The following is a 13,098-nucleotide window of genomic DNA, read 5'->3' as shown; positions in this document are numbered from 1 at the left end:
ATTTATAAAATTTAAAACATCATTCACCTTAACAAAAAAAAATAAAAAATAAACTGAGTTGGTGATTTTGATGAAAATTTATAAAAATTATGTGACAAAACTATTTTTTTTTTCTAAAATCTCCATGTATATTCTTTTTATTATATATGTAACAAAAATAATTAAATAAAAGAAATTAAAAAGGGTTTAAGTAAATAACGCCCGAAAACGCCGGGTGTAATGGAGTGGGGGGCGTTATCCGGCGTTTTTTTTTATTTTTTTTAAAAACCACGCCCCACTACGGGTGGTCTTAGGCTAAAACTAGCCACAAATCCTATCTATCTATTTGGACACCCTTTGCCTCGTATGTGCCTCGTATAGGGCTCTACGGGGCGTATAGGGTTACATCAAACTCAGTGTCTGACTCATGTCAGTTCTGGTTTGGCTGCTCCTATATGACTCGTATAGGCCTATACGGGGCGTATAAGACCCCTCGTATAGGTCTCGTATATGACTCATGCCCTATATATGTCACGTATAGGCCTATATGGGCCGTATATAAGGGTTTTTTTAACAAACATTTTATACACTATTAATCGTTTTAGTAAACTTTTATACAAAAATAAGTTTTCTATTTTAAATAAATAAAAATAACAAGTACGGGATATGAGTTTTTTTAATATTAGTGTTATTATAATTAATATGAGTTTTTTATAATTAATATTAGTGTTATGGATATTAAAAAGAGAAAACAAAAAAAATAAAAATATATGGAGCATATAGGGCTAGACTGGTTGTATAATGTGGTCCAAAAGACCATTATAGCCCTGTTTTGCCCCCTAGTCTAGGCCTAACTCAGGGCTAAAATGGTAATTTGCATTATATTCATATGCCTCGTACAGGCCTATACTAGGCATATAAGAGATGCAAAAAAGTCCAATTTACCCCCGTTCTAGGCCTAACTCAGGGGTAAAATGGTCTTTTTCATCTAAACGGACCATATAGGCCTATACGAGGCATATACGGGGCATATAAGACAAAATATGACATAATAAAAGATTTTCTTGGAAATTGAAAAAGGTTATACGCGACGTATAGACTAATACGAGGCGTATACGAGGGTGTGTAAATAGGGATTAGGGTGTGTGAATATGTAGACCTGCCCCCAACGTTTGTAACTTTTTGTCATTTTCATACAAACCACTAACTTAGTTTATTTTTTCTGTTAAGTTGAGGATATTTGGATGAAACTGACAAATATAAAACCACATGGACGATTTTGGCAATTTACTCAAACTCTTTTAAATTTTTTTATTTAATTAATTTTGTTACATATATAATAAAAAAGAATATACATGCAATTTTTATATGAAAAAAAAGTAATAGCTTTGTCACATAATTTTTATAAATTTTTATCCAACCACTAACTAAGTTAATTTTTCTATTAAAGCAAATGATGTTTATAAACTAATACAGAAATTAATTTCTAATTTTTTATATAGATCAGTTTTATAAAAATAAAATCTACTTAAACATCTAAATTTTATAAAACTAAAATGTTGGTGACTTTACTGAAAAAGGTCAAATAAAAAATCTTATCATATGTACCAAATTTGTAATTCATCTTCTACTCTTTTAAATTCGCTCATAAGGGAAAACAGAAGCCAGTCGCCCCCCCCCCCCCATATCAAACAATGTATCGTAAACAAACCTTAAAATTACCCACCAAATTGAAATTATAATGCTATGAACCAAAAGTTTCTTTACTCAAGCCACTCAGAATAAGTATTAGTTAATTACCCTCATAATCTTAATTGAATAAATATTTTATTTCTACCAACATATTTCCTAGGTGCTCAACACATTTAAAAAATATGTAACGTTTTACAATTTTTTTCTATCTCTAAAACTGATAAATACTAAAAGTTGTAATCGATTGTTATGTGTTGCACATCAATGTCGTTTTCTCTTTATAAATTTGATTTATATAAAGAAGATGTAAATTAATTTATGTCTTAATTTATAAAATTTTAAACATCATTCACCTTAACAAAAAAAAAAAAAATCTGAGTTAGTGATTTTGATGAAAATTTATAAAAATTATGTGACAAAACTATTTTTTTTCTAAAAACTCCATGGTCGAGGGTTGTGACAATATTGTATAATTGTATGTTTGAAATAGTGTTTAGGAAGGGCATGACATGAACCTGCACATGACTCCTACGCACGCAGGAGTCCTACGCATGTAGGAGCATAGGAACATGTCCTATATATAGTAGTGTCATGCGCATTAGTCCATAAGTTTTGGAGATTTCTGATTAGAGAGGAGATCGAGTCTGATGCTCTCTCCCAGTGGTTATTGATGTGTGCTTTTTCGGTTTGAAATGGAAGCTAATAAAATCAAGTCGGCTTAAATGTTATGCTACCGGAATTTATACCGAATTTGTATTTTATCCAAACTTCCGTCTAAACACACTGGATCCTGCACTTAAAAATCTTTCCCCAATCAGCCCGCTCCTTCACCATTGTGCGCCATTCACGCACAATCTGGTGATTGGCGGCGCGAGTGTTGGCTTCTCCAACAACGTAGGCTTGATACAGCCCATCATGGGTTCGCGCCCTTTGGTGATTCACCTCGCCAGGAGTGAAGGAATTTAGAAGCCATTCTCGACACGCTGAGAACTCCTTGAACGTGTCTTTCTGCTTCAAACCCCAGGGAGCTTGGTGTGGAGCGTTGCCGCGCAACTCCTCGGTATACGTCTTGTAATACAAATCTACAATAGTATCTTTTGGACCGATAGGATATTGCGGCACAAAACCTCCAGAGCTCGCGCCCCCAGCAGCAGCAAGTTTCTCCTTATCAATAGCGGAGCCTGACCCACCAGCAGAGGTTACTTGAGTAGTTTGAACGAGGGCATCAGTTGACAAGGGTTTAACCGGTTTCTCAACCTCTGGTTTTTTCCTTCGCTCATCAATGGGCTGGTCAAGCCCTGTGACGTGAACGACCTCCGGACCTTGCGCATTTTCAGGAAGGGTTGCAGCAGTAACCTCGGGCTCCTTGGGCTCAGTAAGAGGCTTGTCAACAACTCTCTTTCTTTCCATCTCCTTCTCCTTAACAGGCTTCTCGCCAGCCTTGTGCTTCTCCTTCTCTGACTCAGTAACCTTGAAAGGTTTGATGGTAACCTTAGTGACCTTGGGCCTTTTAAGCGCCAGCTCTAAGGGCTCTGTGATAACGACTCCCTTCTTTTCAGGGGTCTTCTTTTTGGCCTCTGCAAAAATAAAGTGTCAAAAGAAAGTTGACAAAGGAATATAAAAGTAGGATTCAAGAAGCTAACCAGGAGAAAATCTGTAAAGAGAGCGCAAGTTGCTCTTCTTTCCAATCAAAGGAACTCCACCAGGCTTGGACATCACAGAGGCACCAACTGCAGCCTCCCTGCTTCTTTTCCTGATCAACTTCATAGCAGGCTCTTCCTCATCTACTTCTTCTTCTTTCTCTTCTTCTTCATGCGCGACAAAAGACGGAGTGGCCCCAGCATCAGGGTTGCGAGAACCCGCGCTCCCTGAGCTCTTTGAACCGGCAGCTCCCGCCTTCTTCTCGCCTATGTGCGACAAACCTTCAAATGAGTCACTGATAATAACATAATCTTCTAAGTTACTTTGATGAAGGCGGAGGGTACCTTTATCAGCAACACCAGCAGTTGCGCGGCTACTACCACCTTTCCTACTGGGGACATCGGCATCAATAATGATAACCTTCTTCTTGGTTTTCTTCTTCTTCTCTTCGGGGTCGATGCCCAAGTCGCGCAGCACACCTGCAAAGATGGTAGACCAGGAACTTAACTATCCATTGGAAGATCCGACAGACTCCTCGCTGGAAAGATAAACAATCTCTTTCCCATCAGAAGTCAAAGCGCGCAAGGGTCGAGGGTTAGGTATATGCGCACCTTCGGTTGCTGTAGGTGGATCGGCGAAGGCATCAGCAACTGGGTACATATAATGACCCTTAATCTGGTCATACCAGTATTCTTCTCCAGCCCTAAGCGGGCGCACACCCATAGACCCGCCGAAAGTGGGGAACGCAGCTTGATACAAATGCGCCTCTATACGTCAAATTAAACAAGTAAACACAAGTTACGAAACAAGAAATCTAAGAAACTGAACTTCAAAACTGGAACGTCCGTACTGTCCGCCGCCCATTGGTCACTCATCCCCGCCGCTACTAAAACGTTTTCACCGAACACGCGGTTCGGGGTGGAAGTAAGCTGAACATACCAATTCTCTTGCTTAGGAATCGGCAGATCTTCCTTCACAATCGGCTCAGACCAGGCACGGAAGGTCATGGCAATCGGGATCACCTCCTCGCGAATATAAAAGAACTTTGGTTTACAGTCATGGAAACTCTTGGGAGGGTTCAGAAGTATCTTCTTCGCGCCACCTCGGCTGGCGAACGAGTGGAAAGCCCATATTCCTGATCAACTGGTAAAAGACCCTGAATCTTTCAACAGTGGGCTCAATGCCATGAGATCGGCAGAGGAACTCGAAGTGTCGAACCCGGACCATCTCGGGAGGACTCATCTGCGAGATATGAAACCCATAAAACTGAAGAATATGGGCCATAAAATTAGTCGCCGGCAACCGGAAGTTGCCCTGATGAAAGAAATCTTCAAATAACGTGATATACCCCGGCAGTGCATCAGCGGCCGTCTGGTTCTGACCGGGATACCTGACATCCCATTCCGGTGGAAACCGGAAACTTCGAACAATCTGCTCGAACAGCCCTAGATCCCACTTGAGGACGGGAACAGGACCTTCTTCACCGGGATGGGCTTCATGATGTTCTTCAGCCATGAATATGAGTTTAAACTTCTAGGGTTCCGAAAGAAGTCCTGAATATGTGATGTAGAATCTTGAAGATCTGCTATCGTGTTCTTCAGCGATTTGAAGATTCAAAGAAATCGAAAACAAGGGGAGAGAAAAGACGATAGCAAAAGATGAGAAAGTGATTTCCTCCCTCATCTCATTGGGTATATATACCCATCGCATTTAATACGATGGGTAAACGTGCCAAAATCACCGCGCGCGTGACCAATCACAGAACGCCACGTAAGGCAGGATTATCGGAGTGATAGTTACCACGCGCGCGTGGGCCTCACTCTCCTGACGGAAAGCCGAACCGTCAGGGACAACTTGATGACAGCCGTGTCAGCAGTCAACTCAAACGTCGCCATCAACGACATTTGCACCAACCCGTCAGAATTCAAATTTCGAGGGGTTTCCCGCCTAAAGCTACTACAAACTTCATGCAGAAGATACTAAGGTCGCGCATCATTAACATTTGATCAATACTCCTTCGCGCATCAACCTAAAGGCAGTAAATCACCAAGAGCCAACCTGGTAGTCGCGCCGTAGTAGTTGACAAGCAGTTATGCGCGCGCCATCAACCAGGGATCAAGCAAGCATTTTCAAAGCATTAACACTTCTTTTTTTTCTAAGTCAAGAGCTCCAACCACTTACTTCGCGCATGGTGCAGCACTGGACTGGGGGGACTTGAAGGGGTATGGTCCCAAAAAGTCGCGCAAACCTTCCTATAGGTCGCGCGGGGACCATACTCCTTAATTGATAAGATGTTCAATCCCAAACTCGCGCATGCTACTCCAACATTGATTGACCTCGCGCGGGGTATAAACAAGAAAGAACATTCACCTCAACACTTAGCTTTCTGGATAAGAGTCGTCAACAACTATAATCATGCGCGGGCTAGTTACGTGCTCAGTAAGGGTCGCGCAGGACCCGTAGCGCATGACCACTTCAGAAGGTACAAAAGGTATAAGTGGCAGATAAAAGAGCCAATCCGCGTCCTCCAGGCTCTGCTCAATCGTGCTCTACGATCGTCTGACGTACAGGAGACAAAAAGTACTCAAGGACGCCCACGTGGCACCAATCATAGGGCAGAGACACCTGCCCCACGATCTCCACTTACCTGCTGGTGGCAGAGGGACAACGAGGCCGACAACAGTGACACGTGGCTCCAATCACGGTGCGCCAGCACCGAAAAGCTTCTAGAAGCCACTAACGGTCGACACCAGTGAGACAAGGAGCATATCCGCTGCGTTGTCGCCTTCCGGTCCAAGGCCCATCAGCCCGCATCCTCTACACCTCTCCGGCTATAAATAGAGACCTTAGTTCACAGGTTAAACCATTCTATTCCCTCTACTCTAACTCTTAACTCCCTTTAATCTCCTCAAAGCAGATACTTATTCTCACATCGGAGTCTGGTTAAGAGGGAAACCCCCATGTTCCCCTCTTAACGAGCTAACGGTGTTTCTGTTTTGCAGGATAAACCCGTCATTAAGGAGCTCAGGAAACCAAAGAAGATTAACCCTATGGTTGAAACATAAACCAAACTATTTAATACTAAAATTAGTTACGTGTTTCTTCAGGAGTCTAGAAACAAACTAAATAGTTTATGAGTTATCGGAACAATTTTTGTCTTTGAGAACACTTTGTCTGTAATAACTGTTTTGCTTATTATGTTATGGCATGGGACGTGACGTTAAATAATTGGTAATAATAGTTGTTATGGATTCTCTTGGATAATCTGTTTCGCTCAGTGCCTCACCCCGATGTTTCCGCCATCGGTTGGGGTGTGACACATAACTACTAGAGTAAACATCAGCTCAACTCTCCGGTGGATAATGGAAGTTGAGGACAGGCCTACCACACATGGAGACTACCAGGTGGAACACCAGTGATGAGCTTGATAGGCTCATCGTCAGGTCAACTGTAAAAAAAACACCAAACAACACAAAATTAATAGTGATGAGCTTGATACCCTGTTTATAACATGAGATTAACTAACACTGACACAAATCCAACCCTAACCCTGTTTATAACATGAGATTAACTAACACTGGCACAAATCCGACCCTGATTAACTAACAATGGACGATTGTACCTGACGTGTGGCGGATCAGGTATCGGACCAGCCAACATACTAGCGGCATTTTCGTTGGAGCTGTGAAGATTGCGAAGAAGATCGCTTTCGTCGGAGCTTTGAAGATCGCCGGAGAAGATCGCTTTCGTCGGAGCTGTGAAGATCGCTGGAGATGAAGATCGATAGCCAGAGAAGAAGATCGCAGGATGAACAGGATGTCGAGGAGCGGTGTGGGAAGGTAGGGGGGTAAGAGTGCCAGGAGTCTCAAATGTATAGGGTGGTGTATTGTGTAAGATAAAAAAGTAGAGTGGAAATGACCAAAATACCCTTACCTATAACAGTCAAACAATCGTTGATTGTTAACAGGGGGTAATCTTGCGACATAACAAGAATGTTGGGGGAAATTGCAATATTTTGCAGGGAGGAGGTCACAGTGCCAATTGGCTTAAACCTTAGAGGATAAAACTAATGAAAAACCAAGAAAACCGGGGGTTGAACCGCAGAATTCGTCTTCACAGCTCACAATTCACACCCGCGGTTTTTCTCCTCTTCCGTCGTCCGTGGGTTTAGTCTCCTCTTAATACTCTTATCTTCTACTCAATCGGGATCTGTGAAGCCCTAATTATTCTCCATGACTGCTCATTGCTTCAATTAACAGGTACCGATCAATCCATTCTATATATACTCCCAATTTTCTTTTTATAAACTCTCAAGAGTTAGGGTTTTTCATCCTTCATCAAGTTCATTCAGATCGATTTCATTGATGCAGCTATTACCGTTTGAATTCCACATTGATTATGATTAAATAACTGTTATTGCTTCAATTATGATTAGAGATCGTTTAATTAGAATTATGTTACGAATTAGGTTAATTTCTTTGAGATCAATTCAGTGTGAAGTTAGTTTGTTATTTAATTACGTTAAGAAATTAAGAATTGATTAAGTTTTTTTGCTAGATTAACGCCTTTAGTTTGGTGATTGAACTGAAATGTTGTTGATGATTGAGTTTGTGTTGAAGATCACATGGTTAGATGCTTAGGTAGGATGAATTTTTGATGTTTTTGAATATGGTTAATTTACGTGATGATGCGTGTTTGCGGTGCGCCTAACTTAGAGTAGAGAAGTCTCAAATGTATCCTCTTTATTCATGCAGTTATTGCTTAATATTTGTTTTTCGGCATACTTTCAAGTTCTAGAATTATATCTTAAGAGCTAGGGTTTTTTCTTCGTTCATCAAGGTTATTACAGATCTGTTAGTTTTGATGCAAGAATTGCTGTTTTAATTCGACATTGATTATGATTAGGTGACTGTTGTTTCATTTTGTAGCCCTATTTGGTTGGATTCGTGTTATGAGTTTGGTTCCTCTCTTTCAGATCAACTTAGTGTAGTATGTATGTCAATGAGGTTATAAAACTAGAAATAGGTTAAGTTTGTCTGCTAGATGAATGTCTTTAATCTGTGGATTTAAGTAAAGTTGTAGAATTTTGCTTGAGAGTGGTTGTTTATGATTGAGCTTGTGTTGAAGATTACATGACTAGCTGTTTAGGTAGGATGAGTTCTTGATGTTTTTGAATATGGTTAACAACTTTATGATTTGTGTGTGCGGTGCGCCTAACTTAGAGTAGAGAGGTCCTAAATGTAGTCTCTTATTTCTACAGTTTTTAGTTAATATTATAATTTGGTTAGACTCATGTTACGAGTTTGGTTCAGATCAATTCATCGTGTAGTTTGTATTTCAATAAGGTTAAGACATATAAAAATTAATTAGATTGGCCACTAGAATTTACAAGAAGATATCATTCGAATTCACACCAGATTAATGCCTGCCTTTATGATTTGACTAAAATTGTTGTATTTAGTTTGAGAATTGCTGTTATTTGTTGAGTTTTTATTGAAGAGCTTAGCTGCTTAGGCAAGATGTTTTTTTGCCGCTTTTGAACATGTTTGACAATTTTATGATGCATGTGCGCGGCGCGCCTAACTTAGAGTAGAGAAGTCCCAGATGTATTCCCTTATTGTACAGTTTTCGGTACATTATAATTTTGCATACTATCTTTGTCAGGTGTTATTTCATCTTAAATTGCAGGCAGACACAAATGCAAGTGTCCTAAACAGCTGATGCGGATTCGTATTTATAACATAGCTGAATAGGGCACGACACGACCAAAATGGGTTTGGGATTCAAGCAAATCTCGTTAATCGCTCTCTTTTTACTAGTACAATGTAGTTACTGTACAACAGGTTCAGAAAACAGCACTTCAGAGAGGTTAATAACTGCTCCGTTGAAAGAGACGATAGGAAGTGTGATAGATGGGAACAATTTAGGGGAGGTATTTAAGTCCGATACCACAACTGATGAACCTGATGGAAAAAACGGCGGGAACAGTAGGGTTTCAGTGACTACTGTTGCTTTGTTTACTTTAGCAATGGCTGCTGCTACTGGTTTAGGTGCAGTACCGTTCTTCTTTGTGGAACTTGATGCCCAGTGGGCGGGGATATGCAATGGAATGGCGGCAGGAGTGATGTTGGCGGCGAGTTTTGATCTAATACAAGAAGGAAGGGAGCATGGTAGCGGCAGTTGGGTTGTTATCGGTATTTTGATGGGTGGCATTTTTATTTTGCTATGTAAGAAGGTAATTTAATCACCATCAGCTTGGTTTAAAAAGGCGCGCCGCATGCCGCATGTAGCGAGGCGTTGTCCTATGTACAACCAAATAAGCTTTATTTACAACAAGAAGCCGTGTCGCTCTCATCTGTTTAAACTAGTAAATTCTGCCCCGCACGTTGCGGCGGGAATCCTGTCGGTATTGGTTCAGTTCATTACGATATCGATATAGTACCGACACTTAGTATAGCAACCGAAAGAAAAAACTCCAAAAGTACAATACCAACAATCGGTATAATTAACGAACGTAAATTGTTTAAAATATACGGGTGCGATTGAAAGTTAACTAATAAAACAAACAAATAGACAAAAACCACAAAAGAGGCTCAATTTTAGCGTAGATAGGCCTTTGTTATATATATATATATATATATATATATATATATATATATAATATATATATTTAATAGTAACTGTTTTTTCAAGTAAACCTTTCATAATTCTTCATCAATTTGGTTGTTCTCACATATGAGCTTCCTACAAACTCTAATTTTGACCCTGCATGCGTCTTGTTTATCAGGCACGCTTTTTAAAACCAAAATCATCGGCTTATTTGATTCTGTTTGCAACGTTTTTGCTTGGGTATCATGATTGACATAATTTTTTCTTTTATTATTTATAGTTTCTCGAGCATTATGGTGAAGTCAGTATGCTGGACATAAAAGGAGCAGATGCGAATAAGGTTATTCTTGTGATTGGAATCATGACGCTTCATTCTTTTGGGGAAGGTTCTGGAGTCGGGGTGTCTTTTGCTGGCTCAAAAGGTCTTTCTCAGGGTCTTTTGGTAACTTTAGCCATCGCTGTTCATAACATACCCGAAGGGTTAGCTGTTAGTATGGTTCTTGCATCAAGGGGAGTTTCTCCACAAAATGCTATGTTATGGAGCGTAATTACATCTTTGCCTCAGGTATTATTTAACATTGTCAAAAGAAACATTAACGTATTTTTAGAGTATCTTATATTGTTCATGTTTTTTTGCAGCCCATTGTAGCAGTACCTTCTTTTATATGTGCTGATGCCTTTAACAAACTGCTGCCTTTCTGTACGGGCTTTGCAGCAGGGTGTATGATCTGGATGGTTGTTGCTGAGGTTCTTCCGGATGCTTTCAAGGTACCAAGCTTTATGAATGATCATGATATTCTTAAAACAAGAGAAAACAACCTCTATATTCTGGACCGTTGTAACAGTTTTTTTACGGTTCTATAGGAAGCATCTCCGTCTCATGTTGCATCTGCAGCTACACTTTCAGTCGCAACTATGGAAGCTTTTGGTGCCATGTTTCAGAACTTTGGCGTCAATTACAAGTAAGTTTAATGTCAAAAATTTCACACGCCTTTGGGTCGTAACATGTGATTTCTTTGCGTCCTATATCTTGCTATATGGAACTCCATTATAAAATTATACCAAGATAGTTTTCTTGCTGGATCAATCTATTAGACATTAGAAAGAATGATTTATTCTTTTGAGTAAAATGCCATTTTCGTCCCTGAGGTTTGGCTAGTTTTGCGACTTTCGATTAAAGGTTTGTTTTTCTGCACCTGGATCCAAAAGGTTTGAAATCTTGCCATTTTCATCCGGCTCGTGAACTCCATCTATTTTTCTCCATTAGGTTAGAGGTATTTTTGTCATTTTTGTTAACTTAAAGGCCAATTCGGTCTTTTCCATTCTATGTACAAGCATTTAAAATACCCCTGACCGAATCATTAGATCGAATTGCCCTTTAAGTTAACAAAAAAGACGGAAATACCCCTAACTTAATGGATAAAAATGGATGGAAATACCCCTAACTTAACGGAGGAAAACAAACCTTTGGACGAAAGTTGTAATACTGGCCAAACCTCAGGGACGAAAATGGCATTTTACTCTTACTTCTTTTTGTGCTCATATTTGACTATTTTTTGTTGGATGTAGTTCAGAAGGTGCTTCGGGGTTCCTGGTGTCGTTACTTTTCGGTCTTGGTCCATTGCTAGGTGGCAACATTCTAGTTGCGTTCGCACTCGCATTCCATCTTCAACACGCGCTTCTCACCGGTGTTGCATCCGGAATCGCATTCGTACTCGGTGCATGGCGACCACTTCAGTTACTTTTCTCTTCCAAAATGTCATTCTTCACACTCACTTTTCTTCTAGCAACAGGGTCCACATTCACACACATCTTAACCTCCACCGCCACTAAACTCACCACCCTGAAAAAAACATCCGCAAACACCTTACCTAACGCAGCCGGCTTTTCAATCAGTGCACTCACCCTTCAGTCAATACTATCATGTCTAGCCGTGGCTCTACATGCTCTAGCTGAAGGGCTCGCATTAGGTGTGGCTGCACCAAAAGCTTACGGGTTCGGTCGGCACATGGTGTTACCCGTTTCTCTTCATGGACTCACCCGTGGGGCTGCTGTTGCCAGCTGTATTTTCGGAGCGACAGACAGCTGGTATGGGTCGTTAGCAGGGTCCGGGTTGATCGGGATTGTGGGTCCTGTTTCTGCTATTGCGGCCATTCTTGCTGGGATTGATTATAGCGGTTTAGATCATTTGATGGTGTTTACTTGTGGCGGTTTAATCCCGTGTTTTTGGAGCATGCTCAGAAGGGCAATGAGATTGGATACACGAAAAAGCACGACAGGTGTGATGGCGGGGGTCGGGTTTGCCACCGTGTGTCTCATGTGTACAAAGTTGGTGTGTTTACATACACCTTACTGCAACTCTGCACCAGAAGCTGTGAGATAATCTATTGATGAATCATAACCGTGTTTATTGTTTTCTTTCCAAATCAGCACACGCTCTAAAGCGTTTTTTGGGGAGAACAGAAAGGCTCCGGAAGCGCGTTTATGAGGATTATGAGATTATTCTTGTGACAGGTAAGATTTGTTTTGCTCTATGCATCTAACCCTAATTTGTAACAGTTGTAAAAACACATAAAACATGTAGTTAAGGTGTCGAGGATGTACCATACGACGGTCGTTACTGAATATACAGAACTGAAACATCGTTTTCTTTTTTCTTTTTGGTATGATATGAATCACTACTGATAGTCCTTTAGATTTATGATCTGTATTTTGTTTAAATTTGGTATAGAAACTCTTAATCCATCATTTTGGTTCTTTTTGACTGTAGTTGCATACCACAGAATCTTGAAAATAGGCCAAACATTATGGTTTGTTATGTCTTCTTATTAGGTTTTGGGTTAGGTTTATGGGTCGCACAATGACGGGTTTAAACTAGGCTAGTTCAGTTTTTTCAGCTTAAAAGAGTTCAAGCATGAGTTTTTTTATAAGCTTTATGTCTATAGATTAAGCTTGTTTCAAGCTCTATTTCAAAAATACAAGCTTGTCAGCCAAAATTTAGGTTTGAACATGGCTCGAGCTCGTTTTAACTCAACCTAAGTCGCTTTTAACGTCCCAATTGCTTTTAACGACTCAATCATGTGTAAGTTACGAAGAGCTTATTTAGACAACCCGTAGTAGGTGTCAATTTGGGCGTTATTTTCCCAGCCACGCCCTTTCACGCTTGCGCACAGCCCC

General features: G+C 40.4%; 1 protein-coding gene across 2 annotated transcripts; it reads left to right on the top strand.

The window, feature by feature from the left end:
• The first annotated feature begins 7,400 nt into the window (after positions 1 to 7,400).
• LOC110872422 (putative zinc transporter At3g08650) lies at positions 7,401 to 12,669 on the top strand. 2 transcript variants are annotated; one of them, XM_035989910.1, is made up of 6 exons: positions 7,401 to 7,571; positions 9,001 to 9,547; positions 10,202 to 10,486; positions 10,561 to 10,689; positions 10,786 to 10,883; positions 11,491 to 12,669. In XM_035989910.1, the coding sequence occupies exons 2-6, from the start codon at positions 9,083 to 9,085 to the stop codon at positions 12,302 to 12,304; spliced, it is 1,791 nt and encodes a 596-aa protein (XP_035845803.1). In that variant the 5' UTR covers positions 7,401 to 7,571; positions 9,001 to 9,082; the 3' UTR covers positions 12,305 to 12,669. The 2 variants fall into 2 exon arrangements, with proteins under 2 accessions (XP_035845803.1, XP_035845804.1); XM_035989911.1 differs by having other exon boundaries at positions 8,977 to 9,547; positions 11,491 to 12,622.
• The last annotated feature ends 429 nt before the right edge of the window (positions 12,670 to 13,098 follow it).

The sequence above is a fragment of the Helianthus annuus genome, chromosome 1 (genome assembly GCF_002127325.2).
Source record: "Helianthus annuus cultivar XRQ/B chromosome 1, HanXRQr2.0-SUNRISE, whole genome shotgun sequence".
NCBI lineage: Eukaryota > Viridiplantae > Streptophyta > Magnoliopsida > Asterales > Asteraceae > Helianthus > Helianthus annuus.
Note: the sequence above shows the minus strand (reverse complement) of the source record. Positions and strands in the feature narration are given on the sequence as shown.